Source organism: Pseudonaja textilis, chromosome 4, assembly GCF_049901715.1.
Source record: "Pseudonaja textilis isolate UNSWEBS1 chromosome 4, rPseTex1.2, whole genome shotgun sequence".
In the NCBI taxonomy this organism is placed as follows: domain Eukaryota; kingdom Metazoa; phylum Chordata; class Lepidosauria; order Squamata; family Elapidae; genus Pseudonaja; species Pseudonaja textilis.
This window is the reverse complement of record NC_141993.1, coordinates 28175898-28190496: the sequence shown is the minus strand read 5'-3', so window position 1 is coordinate 28190496 and position 14599 is coordinate 28175898. Positions and strand designations below refer to the sequence as shown.

The following is a 14599-nucleotide window of genomic DNA, read 5'->3' as shown; positions in this document are numbered from 1 at the left end:
CAGCCATTGTGGGGATGTCATTGCATAACTAGATGATGGTCAAGGAAAATATATATATTTCTGCTTATTTTTTTAAAAAAAGCTAATGAAATGAAATTATAGCCTTAGCCATCTTCAGCACAAATTTCTTCCCCAGATCAACTTATTTATTCATTACATTTATATCCCCAACCTCTCACGGAAAGTGACTTTGGGTGGCATATAAAGTTCAGGTTTGTTGAACTTTAGAGAAAAAAGTTCTGCTTGCTTAGGAAAAAATTGTTTGGTGTAGCATATTCTATAATAAATATATATAGTAATATTGCTAGAGTAAATTTCCTGAATTTCAAAGGATAAGATAATGCATTTTCATGTCTCTGGCCACCCCCATTGCTACACACTGCAATTTCCCCTACCAATCTGGATCTCATATGGTATTACAAAAGGTATTGTAATATACCTTATGAGAAGCAATGTTGCCTGATCCCTTCAAAGATGAGTGGTATATCTGAAAAGAACTCATATTGGACTTGAAAGATACAAACAACGATTGAAAGCAGAATCAACATTTGGCTACATGGACAGATTCACTATGTTTTCTTTGGCAATCAGACAAAGATTGTTTACCATTCCTTTTTGGGGTTTGTTGGTTTGTTATTTTCCAACCTAACTGGAAGCTCTGGTAGTTTCTGATGGTCTCCCAGCTAAGCATTCATTAGATCTGAACCTGCGTAGTTTCAAAGCTGAAAGAAAATTGACCAGATGCTGACTTCTATCAGTGACTCACATTATAAAATGAAATTGGTAAGAATATATTTCAATTGGGCTCAGGATTAGGGTTTTTTTTTGTACCAAAATTGCTGGGATTGTCTTGTAGAATGACTCTTAATGAGTGAGACATGGATGGAATGTAAAGAAATGCCTCCTTGTTTTATTGGTATAATTGGTCTTTCTGGGTCATTTCCTAAGAGACTATGTGAGTTTGGATTAGAAAACACAATAATGGAGGCATGCAAAATAGAATATATGACACACAACCATTTTCTTTCATCTGTTTAGGAAATATTCCATAAATGTCATCCAGTGCATTTTCTAAATTCAAGATTGCTTGGAGTCAAAGATAAAACCATGCCTCTCCCAAAGTAAGTTTGCTATTTAGCCAACCCTGCTGATGAAAGTGGAAAACTACTGACATGCCAGACTATTTAGCTGCTGCTTAGCTTTAATTACAGGCTGAAGCTGTAATTTAGGCAGCTCCTTCTATTGGCTCGGTAGGAACCCTTTGATGCTTTTTCTTTCTTAGGTGGATATAAAATGGCAGAATAGAAGGCAGTTCATTTAGTGTGAACCATCGGAACAAGTTTATCTCTAAGGCAGATGTTCCAGACTTTCTCATCCAGCTATTCCTAAACTGTGGGCCATGCTGCCTTGGGGCTCTTCAACAAACTCACTGTTCCATATGTTACATATTGCAGAAAGATATTTCAGTGCTTCTGTGAGTTCATTGCAAGGTTGCGGATCATGATAAAAACTTGTACAGATCTGCATAAGTTGGGTGAGATAGGAACAATTTTAGAAGTCTAGTTTTATTCCTGGCATCATCTGAACTCTTAAGGAAGGCAAATCAAAGACTGCAGAATTGAGGATAAATTATCCAAGGCATTTACTAGGTGCTTAGCCTTGTACTTGCCATTTATGATACACACTGAAAATAATGTTTTTTGCTGAAAATCTAGGTTACTCATGTCTTTGAGCTTTGATCTTATATCCCTTGGGTTTGGAAATAAATAAAATCCAATTTGTTGCTTTCCCTGCAGTGAGTTATATTAGCTTTTACATAGTTAGACTTACGCTGTAAGTGTTATAAATTGGTTTGGGATTTTTTTACAGGGCATCTTCCTCTGAATTGCTATCTACTCCGACCTATAACCTTTTTGCAAAAAACTGTGTCCAAGATGATTACCTCCTGCAGCTTTTAAAATATTCAGATAACGTCAGTACCTGGGTTGCTGCTGAGATTGTCACCAGCTGCAGCTCTAAGGTATGAATTCCTATTTCCTGAATAGGTGTGTATGTGTGCCTGGGCACATGATTTGTTATTGTGATTTTACTTATGTGATTAATGCATATTTCTTCTCTGAATAGAGCAGGATCATAATAGCAATACCACTTATATACTCTTTACAGCTCTTTCTAAGTGGTTTACAGAGTCAGTATATTTTCCTCAACAATCCACTTCGGAAGAAGGATGGAAGGCTGAGTCAACCTTGACCTGGTCAAGATCAAACTCTGGGCAGTCAGCAGAGTTAGCCTGCAATACTGCATTCTAACCACCGGGCCACCACAGCTCTTTCGCTGTCAGAGAATTCTTTTGCTTTCTCTGAACTACATTTTTTAAAAAAGTTTTACCTCTGTGATAACATTCTAGAACCCCTTCCAGCCCATAGAGGTGACACTAAACATTTTAGCTTGTTTTTATGCTATGAGAAGTACAAGGACAAAGATTTTCTATCCTTTTCTAGCAGGCAAGTGGAACTCTGTTGATCTGTTCATTGCAACTGTGCTGTTTTCAGATTCTCCTGCAAGTCATCTGCTAGTTGGTGAAGTCCAGCATATGAGAGACCTACTTGGTGCTTGCACTTTGTTTCTATAGCTGAAGTTCTGTTTAACTACTAACCCATTCAAGTAGACACAAATTCTTGTTGCTCCCCTTTACTAACCACAGATTGTTTGACAATATGGCCTTGGATGGGTTCTTTAATCATCACTGAATAGGTTCACTGAACAGCAAAGGAGGAATATGATGGGTCCTGTCAGGTCTTGTCTTCCTATTCCATCTATTGAAAAAAAAGTTCAAAGCAATCATTATTTGACATTATTTGATGCCATTTTCCCTAGTAAGCAAATCTGATTTTGTCACTCAGGCTCTAAAGCTGATATTTGTTCATTTGGTTTTTTTGTCTATAGCATTGTACAAAAGTAAATGAGCTGCGATTTGATGTTTTACCAACTGCTTTTGGGGAAGGGAAGTATAAGAAGATTCCTTATTGTTGGGTATATGGATACACCAACTAGGTTTGGGTGACTAAATATATAAACCTAGGTAAGTGTTTGTAGCTTTAAGCACCAAACTGCAATGTAATTAAGGGTGCGGTTGCAAGCTGCAATAAAAGGCAGTAGAGAGTAACGTAACACTCCCTGGTCCCCTGGTCTGCCTGGTTACTGGTCACTGGTTCCTGGTCTCTCTGCTCTCTGCTCTGCCTGCTGCTTACTCCTGTTTGAGACGTCTGCTTGTTAATGCTTGTTGGCTACTGTGCTGGATACCGTTTCTACTGAACACAAGGACTGTTTACTTGGTGAGCTGATATCCTGTGCATACTCAGCGTTGTCTTCGAGAGAAAGGTATCGGAAGGAGAAGATAAGGACATTATACTGACTAGTTAATGGACTAGGTTACTGGATGGATATATTGGATAATGAAATATGGACTGAATGACACTGCTTAAACTCTAAATGAATTAAATAACTATTTAAAACTACAAACAGTGTCTCCAGTGTGTGTATACTCTTGGGCCCAGCCTCTCTCTCATTTGGCTGCCTGGCTTGACTGCTGCTGTGCACTCTGCTTGGGGGTTTGTCCCCAAACACTAACATTGGTTATGGGCCCAGTGTGCACAGTCTAACTAACCAGGATATAGCAGTGAGAGTTTGGGGTGAGTTGCACATTACTGTAAGCACAAACTGTTTGTTGAATAGTTATTTATCTGAAGAGCAATGGCACAAGTAAATTTGCCAAGTCTGTCCATGATATCCAGACTAGATGGAACAAACTATGTTTCATGGTCAATGAAATGTAGTTTACTTCTACGAAGAGAAGGTTTGTGGGACATAATAACAAACCCACCAGATGTATCTAACTTAGATCCTAATGTTGAAGAGGATGCCAAAAAGATACAAGACTATGAATGAAAGAATGAGCAGGCTTTATGCATCATAGGTCTGACTCTCTCTGACCAGCAACTGATCCATATCCGTGGAGAGGAAAATGCTGCAAACTGCTGGGAGAGTCTCAGGAAGATTTATGTTCGAGACAGTGTAGGAGCTCATATCAATCTTACACGGAAGCTGTTTAGAACACATCTTGAGAAGAATGGAGACATGTTAACTCATTTAAACTGTATGAAAAGCATTTTTCAGGAATTACAAGAAAAAGAGCTTATATTTAATGAGTTGCAACAAGTATACATCATACTGTCTTCATTGGATCGAAGCTATGATGATTTTGTGACTGCTTTAGAAGTATTGCCAAAAGACAGTTTATCAGTAACTGAGATTACCGGCAGGCTATTAGAAGAAGCCAGAAGAAGGTGTGAACGTGACCAGCTGAGAGAAGATAAGCCTAATAAAGAAGAGAAATTATCTTCAAAGCTTGAAAGAAACCAACTTATTAGAGTAAAGCACCCGGAAGAAGAGAATTTATCTTCGACGGCATACACAATTAAAAAGTGTTTTAATTGTGGAGGCAGAGGACATTTGGCAAGATTCTGCAGAAAAGGAAAAAGCCAGAATGTAAAGAAGCCAAAGAAATCATTTGAACTAGCCATGTTTAGCAACTGTGATGTGAAGAATGATTTATGGGTGGTGGACAGTGGTGCATCCCACTGCATCACGAGAGATAAGACAAAGTTTATAAAAATGTCTACAAGCTCTCAACATATATCACTCGCCAATGGCTGGCACCTCAAGGCCAAGGGTGAAGGTATTGCATATTGTCCATGTTTAAACCAGAATATAAAAATGTTATATGTACCACAGTTAAAGATGAACTTACTTTCTGTAAGAGTATTAGATAAACTAGGTTATGTAGTTACATTTAAGGATAATAATTGCATAATTGAAAGAGATAACAAAAGGGTAACTGCAGCTTTAAATGGAGCATTATATGTATTACATGATAGTAAGAAAGGGGAGGCACAGACTGTATTTAACAATATAAAGCCTCATAATGAATGTATCCATTTATTGCATAGGCGTTTGGGGCATGTAAATTTTAAAATGCTAAAACGTACAGTAGAGTTATCTGAAGGAATAAGGTTAAAACCCTGTGATAAATATTTGCGTTGTAATGTCTGTTGTGAAGATAAGAGTAAAATATTGCCTGCAAATAGGCTAAATGGTTTCAAAACTAAAGAACCTTTAGAAGTAGTATTTGCAGACATTATAGGTCCAAAGAAACCCAGTATGGGGGGTGCTCGATATATACTGAGCATTATGGACCATTACTCTAGATATGGGTTTTGCTACCTAATGAAAAGCAAAACTGAAACATATCAACATTTCTTCAACTGGTTAAAATTTGCAGAAAGAAAAACTAAACGGCAACTGATAACCCTGGTGACAGATAATGGTACGGAATTTGTTAACAGCAAATTCCAGAATAGATTAAAGGTAGCTGGAATAGAGCACAAGAAATCTGCACCATACAGACCACAACACAACGCATTTATTGAGAGAAGAGGCCAAACACTACAGGCAATGGTTAGAACAATGTTAACTGATTCTGGATTACCTGATTCTTTGTGGGGGGAGGCCACAATGTGTGCTAATAACATATTGAACAACGTTGTTAACTCAACTACTGGTGAAATACCATTCACCATGTGGCATGGCAGGAAGCCTGATCTGAGTTACCTGCACACATTTGGTGCACCAGCATGGGTGCATATCCCTACACAACTCAGGCGTAAAGGGCAACACAGAGCTAAACAATTTTTCTTCGTTGGTTACCAAGCTAACCATAGGGCATATAGATTTTGGGAGAAAGGCACATCTAGGGTGTTATGTAGTGCCAATGCCCAATTTCTAGAGCACGTAGGATGGGATAAGTTAGAACAGGATAACAATAAAGAAGTGATTATTGAATCCTATAGAAATCCCATTAAGTATCCCTGTAACTTTAAAAATAAAGTAAAAAGAGAAATACAGGAAGAGATTGTGCCCATAAAGGAAGAAATAGAACCAATAGCTGAGCAAGACGAGGCACATGAACAGGTAGTAACTCATAAAAGTCCTCATACAAGCCCTGTAATTCCCAGAAGAACTACACGAATATCTAGACCGCCTGATAGATACCAGGCTAATTCAGTGTGCCAGGAAAATAGAATTCCAAATACTGTGGATGAAATTAAAAGGTATCCTTCTAAAGATAAGGAAAGTTGGTATGCAGCAATAAATAAGGAATTGAACTCCTTGAAGGATATGAAAGTATATGAAAATGCGAGATTACCTGTAGATATAAAACCCATTGGCTGCAAATGGATTTTTAAGATAAAAACTGATAAGGATGGAAATATAATCCATAAGGCAAGATTAGTAGCCCAAGGTTTTAGACAAAGTGCCAATGACTATGATGAGGTATTTGCACCTAGTCTTAAAGCAGCAACATTAAGGGCAGCTTTAGTGTGGGCAGCAAGCAAGAAATATATAGTTAACCATTTAGATGTGGAAACTGCTTACTTGCACGCTCCACTAAGACATACTGTATATATGAAAAAGCCTATTGGATTAAAAGGTGAAAATAATAATGATTGTTGGTTGTTAAAAAAGAGCCTCTATGGTCTTAAACAATCTGGCTATGAATGGAACCAGTATATTGTAAAGGAACTAAACAATATAGGGTTTAAAGCTGGTTTAGCCGATCCATGTCTATTTAAAAGGGAGACAAATGGGAAAATATCATTATTATTATTGTTCACTGATGATATTGCTTTGATTACTGAGACTAATGATGAAGCAAATAAAATAATAGCATCATTAGCCAAGAAAATAAGAATCAAACAATTAGGGGAGATAAAGAAATATCTAGGTTTGAATATACTGAAAACACAGAAAGGTTATAAGATATCTCAGGATGATAAGATATCTAAATTGCTAATAGATTATAAGATGGAACTTTGTAAGCCTGCAAAGACTCCAATGAGTCAGGATATTTGCAAAATGGATACTCAAAGTCCCAAGTTTGATAAGGCAATATATCAATCTTTGATTGGTAGCTTATCATACATTAGCAATTGGTCAAGGCCAGATATAGCTTATAGTATTAATCAGCTGGCACGACATAATAATGATCCGCTTCAATGTCATTGGAATGCATTGAAGAGAATCTTAAGATATCTTAAAGGAACATTACACCATGCACTGTATCTAGAACCAAAAGGTGATCTCATATTGAGTGCTTATGCAGATGCTAGTTTTGCATCAGAAAGAGATACAAGAAAGTTGACTTCAGGAACAGCCATAATGCTGGGTAAGACATTAATAGGTTGGAAGTCAATAAGACAACAGCATATAAGTTTGTCTACTATGGAGGCAGAATTCTCCTGTTTATCACTATTATGTACTGAATTGATTATGTATAAACAAATGATGAATGACATGGGATTAACTGTAAATTATCCTATAATTGTACATGAAGATAATCAGGCAGCAATTCAAATGGCCACAAATATTGCAGTAAAAACTAGGAGCAAGCATACAGATTTAAGGTATCTAAACGTTAGACAATCTGTAAAGCGTAAAATGATACAGCTGGAGTACTGCATGTCGGAGGACAATATAGCTGATAATTTTACTAAAGCCCAAGGTGCCATTAAGCACCAAGAGAGTTGTGAAAAGTATGGGTTAAGATTGTAAGGGTATTATATATTTATATCACCCAAAAGGGGAGAATGTTGGGTATATGGATACACCAACTAGGTTTGGGTGACTAAATATATAAACCTAGGTAAGTGTTTGTAGCTTTAAGCACCAAACTGCAATGTAATTAAGGGTGCGGTTGCAAGCTGCAATAAAAGGCAGTAGAGAGTAACGTAACACTCCCTGGTCCCCTGGTCTGCCTGGTTACTGGTCACTGGTTCCTGGTCTCTCTGCTCTCTGCTCTGCCTGCTGCTTACTCCTGTTTGAGACGTCTGCTTGTTAATGCTTGTTGGCTACTGTGCTGGATACCGTTTCTACTGAACACAAGGACTGTTTACTTGGTGAGCTGATATCCTGTGCATACTCAGCATTGTCTTCGAGAGAAAGGTATCGGAAGGAGAAGATAAGGACATTATACTGACTAGTTAATGGACTAGGTTACTGGATGGATATATTGGATAATGAAATATGGACTGAATGACACTGCTTAAACTCTAAATGAATTAAATAACTATTTAAAACTACAAACAGTGTCTCCAGTGTGTGTATACTCTTGGGCCCAGCCTCTCTCTCATTTGGCTGCCTGGCTTGACTGCTGCTGTGCACTCTGCTTGGGGGTTTGTCCCCAAACACTAACACTTATAGAACAGTGTTAGTTGAACTTGGCAACTTTAAGGTGTGTGGACTTCAACTACCAGAATTCCCCAGCCAGCATGGGGAAATTTGTAAGTGCTGTTTAACACATCTGTGTGGATGTGTGTCTTCAAGTTAGCGTTGACTCCTGGACAAGGCCACGCAGTTTTTTTGGCAACACTTTTAGAAGTGGTTTTTCCTTGATGTCCTTCTAGGGTTGAGAGAGAATGACTGGCACAGGGCCACCCAGTTCCTAAGGTGGACTGGTTTCTAGCCACTACCCGAAACTGGCTCTTCATTTAATGGCATGATCAACAAATGGTCCAAGGAAGCCCAATGTAGTTTATCTAACTATTATCTGATGTAATTTCTTTGAATAAATATAGCAACATTCTTTGCAGATACCGAAAGGGAACAATTGCATAATTGTTTACACTGTTAATTCTTTTTTTTTTTTCTTATTTTTTTTTTCTATTTTCCTGTATTTTATCAGTTTTTGAAATTCTATGAAGTTGTATTAAAAATAATATATTCTATGAATTCTGACATTTTATACCTATTAAATATTGTATCATTAGGTATTATAATTTGAATGCTATATATTTTATTGCACAATGATAGGTTACTTTTAATGCACCAGGAAGCTCGTTCTTGGTTTTCTGTTTTCATATATATCAGTAGATTTTATCATTTATTTGGTTTTATAGAGTTTATAGATTTAATCATCCTGGATGCTTTGTTGTATTTGATTGTATTTTATCTTGCTATAGTCTGATCCTTAACCAAAATAAAGCCTTTCTCTCTTTCCCCTTCTCAAAAATACACTTGATTATTACTTGGTAACTAGAAACTACTTGGAAACTAGAGTTTTTGTAGTTGCATAATAAATCTAATGAAGAGGAGTTTCATGGGAAAAACATATACGATGTGCTTTATGGTTTCGGCAAACAAAACACTTACAGTAATTTATTTAATCTGACACCAAATCTCCTCTTTTTAGTGAGCGTTTTGTTTTGGTTGCCAATGGGTAGTGAATGTTATCACATTTAGCTAGCTGGAATTGAAAGCATTTAGCTATTTCCAGTAGTCTTCATATAATGATGATGTTTTCCCTGACTATGTAGCAAAAAATAGTCCTTGCTGTTTTTTGACATTGAGTACTGGGCATTCGAAACATGGGTTATGCCAACACATTGGCAGAGAATACTGATAAATTTTTGTTTAAAAATGTTTTTTTCTGTTTGTTCTCCAGGTACAGATGAATTTGGTATCAAAATTTCTGTTCACTGCCAAGTGTTGCTACAAGCAAAGAAATTTTGCTACTGCGATGCAAATCCTGAGAGGCCTGGAAAATCTCATTGTCAGACAATTGCCTGTGAGTACTGTGCCTAGTTATTAGTCTTTTATACAGGCAATATGCTTTTTAAATAATATTTGGAGCATGCAAAGGATGCATTCTACTTGTAATATTCAGAAGACTAACCTTTATTTTGATTTCTGCTCAGATTTGGAAAAGCTTGCCTTCTAAAGTCTCTGACATACTGGAAGAACTGAAGGCTGTAGAGGTACAGTAAGAACAAGCTCTTTTCTCTCTATCATGAATGGAAATCTGGACTCTTCCTCAGAAATGTTTGCTTTGCTGCTGGCAAATCCGGCTTCAGGGTTGCTTCGTGTTTTTTTCTGCATGAGGTGCCTGTCATGCTATACAGGTAGTCCTCAACTTACAACCACCATTAAGCTCAAAATTTCTGTTTTGAGAAATTGTTATAAGTCGAAGATTACCTGTACTCCCCTTCCATGCAGAATATCTAGATGGAATAAATACAGGTAGTTTTTGACTTATAACAGTTCATTTAATGGCCATTCAGAGTTACAACAACCCTGGGAGAAAAAAGGACAATTTTTCACACTTTGGACCATTGCAGCATCTCCAAGGTCACGAGATTTACATTCGGCTGCTTGACAGTTGACTCACATTTATGATGGCCGCAGTGTCCAGGAGTCATGTGATTTCCTTTTGCAACCTTCTGACCAGCAAAGTCAAACCAGTTAAGGCTGAGCAGAAAATTAAACAAGATCTTTCTGATCAAGGGCTGACATTCCTGGCTTGCCTTTGCTGGAAATGTTTGTTCCCATCTGCTCCGCTTAATGGTTTATCACTCCCTCAGGCCAGTTAATCTCCAAAATCTTTCTTGTACATGTCATAATCATAGCCTTTCTGACAGTGAGTGAATGAAGAATTGGAAGGCTTTGGGGGACTTGTGTTTTGTTTGTTTTTTAAGAAAAAAAAGCTGTTCTCATAAACAGAAGGATAAACACAAATTGAACGATCCATTCTCCCATTTCTATTTCCCTCACATTCTGCCTTGGTGTGATGATCCGGGGCGTGGCACAAAGGCAACACAGTCAGTTAATCAACAAGAGTCCCTTTATTAGCTCCAACTTTGCCCCAAATGTCCTGGTTACCTTCTGGCTGGAGAAAAACTCTCTCAGGAACAGCCTTTGGCTACAGAGAATCAAGTCCAAACTGTAACTATACGTCCAATCAAGGCAAAATGAGGTAATTAGTTTGGCAGGGCAGGAGCAAAACTCAACACGGTTGGAAAGATGCCAGGAACACAGATAAGCAAAGTCAATACAAGATAAACTCACGGTTGCTCCCCACAACTGCCGCATGCAGCCTGCATGTCTCTTAAACTTTCTTCCCAGGTGTGGCTAATGAAAGGAATCAGGGCCCTTTCCTCCCCCGTAAGCCACACAATCCATGTTGCTCCCTTCTCTGTTCCTCCCTGCATGCCCTAGGATGAAGAGGGGGTGGGTCTGGGTTTTCCTCTGAATTCCCTCTCCCTTGTTCTACCTCTTCCCTGCTCTGCCCTGCCAAACTTTGCCCTTCCTGAGTTTCCTCCACAGCCAACGGAGTCACACTCCCACTCCTGTCAGCTGTTCATCTTCCTCCTCGGATTCAGACTCAGACAGGGGCATGACACTTGAGGTTTTTTTAGACGCAGTTGTAATATTTCAGTTTTGGTTGTAAACGCTGAAGAATGTTGAATTGTTTTTTTTTCTCTAGCTCCTGCACTGTGGAATGAGAACATTTTAAACACTGATTTTTGAGAAGTACAATGCCTTGTTTTTATTAAAAGTAAATCTCTCAATGTCTTCCGCTTTTAGCAAAAAGAAAATGATTGTTAAGAGTAGTGTAGATATATATGTATATGATGAGATAGGCAGCATTTGCTCCTCCAGCGATCTTGATCACTTGTGTTTCCTTAAAGGGATAATATTTTGCAAGATTGATAACATTTTGCAATTGCTCTTCATATTCTCCAGGACTTAAATCTGGCATAAAAATCCATGTCCAGATATAAGTCATTATTATACATTACTTACATTATATATTATACGATCTGTATTTTACATTATTTTAAAATACACCTTTTAGTTGCCAAATCCAAGTCCTTTGTATTTAAATAATATACCAAAAATGTTTGTTACCACATAGCAAAGACATTAATGGTTATGTCCTGTTCTAAGATGTCTCTCTGCATGTCTGTGTTAATTATATCAGGTATTTTTAAAAAGTGACAGCTTGAGCTTAATGGAAGGGGAGAGATTTAAAACATCGCCAACAATTCCATCGGCTCACATACTAGCTATGCACATACAGCAACTTGAAACTGGAGGATTTACGATGCGCAATGGCACATACAAGTGGGCCAAACTTAGGTAATGTTTTTATGACATGGAATTTATTAAAATTGAATGCAGTCTTGCAGGTTAATAAAGCTTAACAATAACGTTAGCAGAACATATTCCGTATATTGATGAAATAATTAAAGATAAATTGAACATTTTGATTATTTATTGAAGAATATTTTTTTAAATTTTTTTTTTAAAAAAATTGAATATTAAGTGCCTAACACAGTGTTCATTGTCCTACTTTTATCAAATTAAAAAGCCTGACTGGTTTCTTTCATCTTTTCTCTTTTTAAGAAATATTGCGAAAGTTGTAAGCCAAGTTCAAGCATTTCAAGAAAACCCCTACATGTTCCTGCCAGATTGCCAATTACAAGATTTCTTAAGACAACGAATAGCTTTTCTTAACGATGCAGACATCTTCGTGTTAGCAGCTGATAATTATGCCAACTTTCATCAGAAACCTGAAAAGCAATCTCGAAAACTCCAAGATGCATTACACAGGATGAAAGCAATGTTTCAGTAACTTTATATGTGTGTGTGTGTGTGTATGTGTGTATCTCAAGCAATTTTTATTTAAAGAAACATCTTCCTGGATCAGTTACTAAATAGTTGTATGGGTAATCCTCCACAACTGAGCCCAAAATTTCCATTGCCAAAGCAAGGCAGTTGTTAAGTCAGCCATGCCCCATTTTATGGCATTTTTGCCATGGTTAATTGCCACAGTTGCTAAGTGAATAGTTTGTCATTAAGCAAAACTGGCTTTCCTCATTGACTATTTGAGTTTATCCCTTGAAATGGATGCAAAAAATAAGAATTAATAATCCCCATTTAGAGAACAAAACGAAAGTGTTGTACGTTATGGTTTTTGATTCTTAACGAATGTACCTTTTCTTTATGTATACTGAGAGTATTTACACCAAGACAAATTCTTTGTGTGTCCAATCACATTTGGCCAATAAAGTATTCTATTCTATTCTATACGATGCCATCAAAAGAGTAAAAGAATTAAAATGGAAATCGGTTGGTCATTTAGCAGGAAGAACTGATGGCAGGTGGACCAAGGCGGTCAAAGAATGGACTCCACTTGAAAAAGACCTCCACAAAAGAGACCTAAAACAAGATGGAGTGACAACATCAGCAAGTATTGCAGGCTCAGCTGGCAAAGGAAAGCTCAAGTCCATATTGGTTGGAAACCTGCAGAAGAGGCCTTCGTCCTGCAGTGGATAGATAAAGGCTAGAAGGATGAATGATGATGAACCGCCATTTTGAAAACTATGTTGATTGAGATTTGTATTTGACTCAGTTTCTGTTTGGGTTAGGGTTAGGGTCCCATCACTTCTAGTAAGTCCCTGCAATGGAATGTATCCCTCTAGCACAAAATGCTCTCAATTACCTAATGTTACCTGAACACTCATATAGTATCAGCCTCCACAGGTAATAAGAAAAGAAATGTTTAGTGTCCCATTTGCTTCTAATGTTCCTCCACATCTGTTAATTTTGGGAGGTTGTCATGGCCTTCTAAGATTGAATTCTCCACATATAGAAATGATTAGACCTGAATTTGGTTTCTTGAGTCAGATTAGCTAAACTGAAAGCAGAACCTAATTCCAAATCATAAGCACTGATTAATGTTTTTTAAAAAAATAATGTTCAGTATCTCTTCTTATATCAGCTCTGCTATTTCTAGCTTATGGTCCTAAGGCAGCATATGATTCATTTTCAAGAATAATTTTCGTACAAATTTGCAAACGTGGTGCATTTCTGTGTGTGCTGTGTATTTTAATGGAGTGATGTTTTGTATGCATGTACTTAACTTTCATTATGTTTTCTGTAATTTCCTATTAAAACAGAGCACCTGTTAAACAATTAGTTAAGGACAATTTTACTATTGCACACTGATTTGTTTCAAAGGATTTAAATCCTTCATTTAAGCAAGTATTTATTATATCACCTGGAAGTAATTTTCCTATTGAATCTGAAGATTAATCATAGTGATACATTTTATTTTGTTTGAAAATATTTTTCATTTTCAATTCAGTAAAATCTATGCTTTTGAATTTTTATACGGAATTATTTTTTAAAAGTCTTTCAGCTGTGGTCTATAAAAATTGTTTAATTTGAACAAATATTTCTTTGTAAATTACAGTGTCAAAATTACTTTAAAAGAACCTTTTTTCAGATGATTATGTCATTCTGTGCTATGCTCTTTCGCTGATGACCTAAAGTACTTTCCAGTAATTGACTTGAAATTTTCTAAAATCTGTTGTCAAAAGTCGACTTATGTTACTTTTGAAACTTTGCTTATATTTTTATATGAAGCAGTCAGTATTTTCAAACCAAATATTGCTTTTAAAAATATATTACAATATGATGTGAAAATAAATGACTGAGTCTATAGGAAACTTCTTGCCTTATTGCTATTCTTATTGAATTTTCTGATTTACTTTGATGTTGATTTGAACATAGGGAAAAATACATTTTAATACATTTTAATACAAATTGAACCTTGTATTAATACACCTACAGCAACCTCTTGTCCTGCTCCAAATTATTTTCAATAAAGTTTGAGAATTTGTGTGAAACTATTTTTAGA

General features: G+C 36.8%; 1 protein-coding gene across 1 annotated transcript in view; it reads left to right on the top strand.

The window, feature by feature from the left end:
• The window catches only part of KNDC1 (kinase non-catalytic C-lobe domain containing 1), a 79293-nt gene extending 65340 nt beyond the window's left edge, over nt 1-13953 (top strand). Inside the window, exons 25-30 of the mRNA XM_087932075.1 lie at nt 1039-1121; nt 1870-2020; nt 9560-9682; nt 9813-9872; nt 11876-12033; nt 12301-13953. Coding sequence (XP_087788201.1) covers nt 1039-1121; nt 1870-2020; nt 9560-9682; nt 9813-9872; nt 11876-12033; nt 12301-12529 — 804 coding nt within the window. The 3' untranslated portion in view covers nt 12530-13953. The remainder of the gene's footprint in view (nt 1-1038; nt 1122-1869; nt 2021-9559; nt 9683-9812; nt 9873-11875; nt 12034-12300) is intronic.
• The last annotated feature ends 646 nt before the right edge of the window (nt 13954-14599 follow it).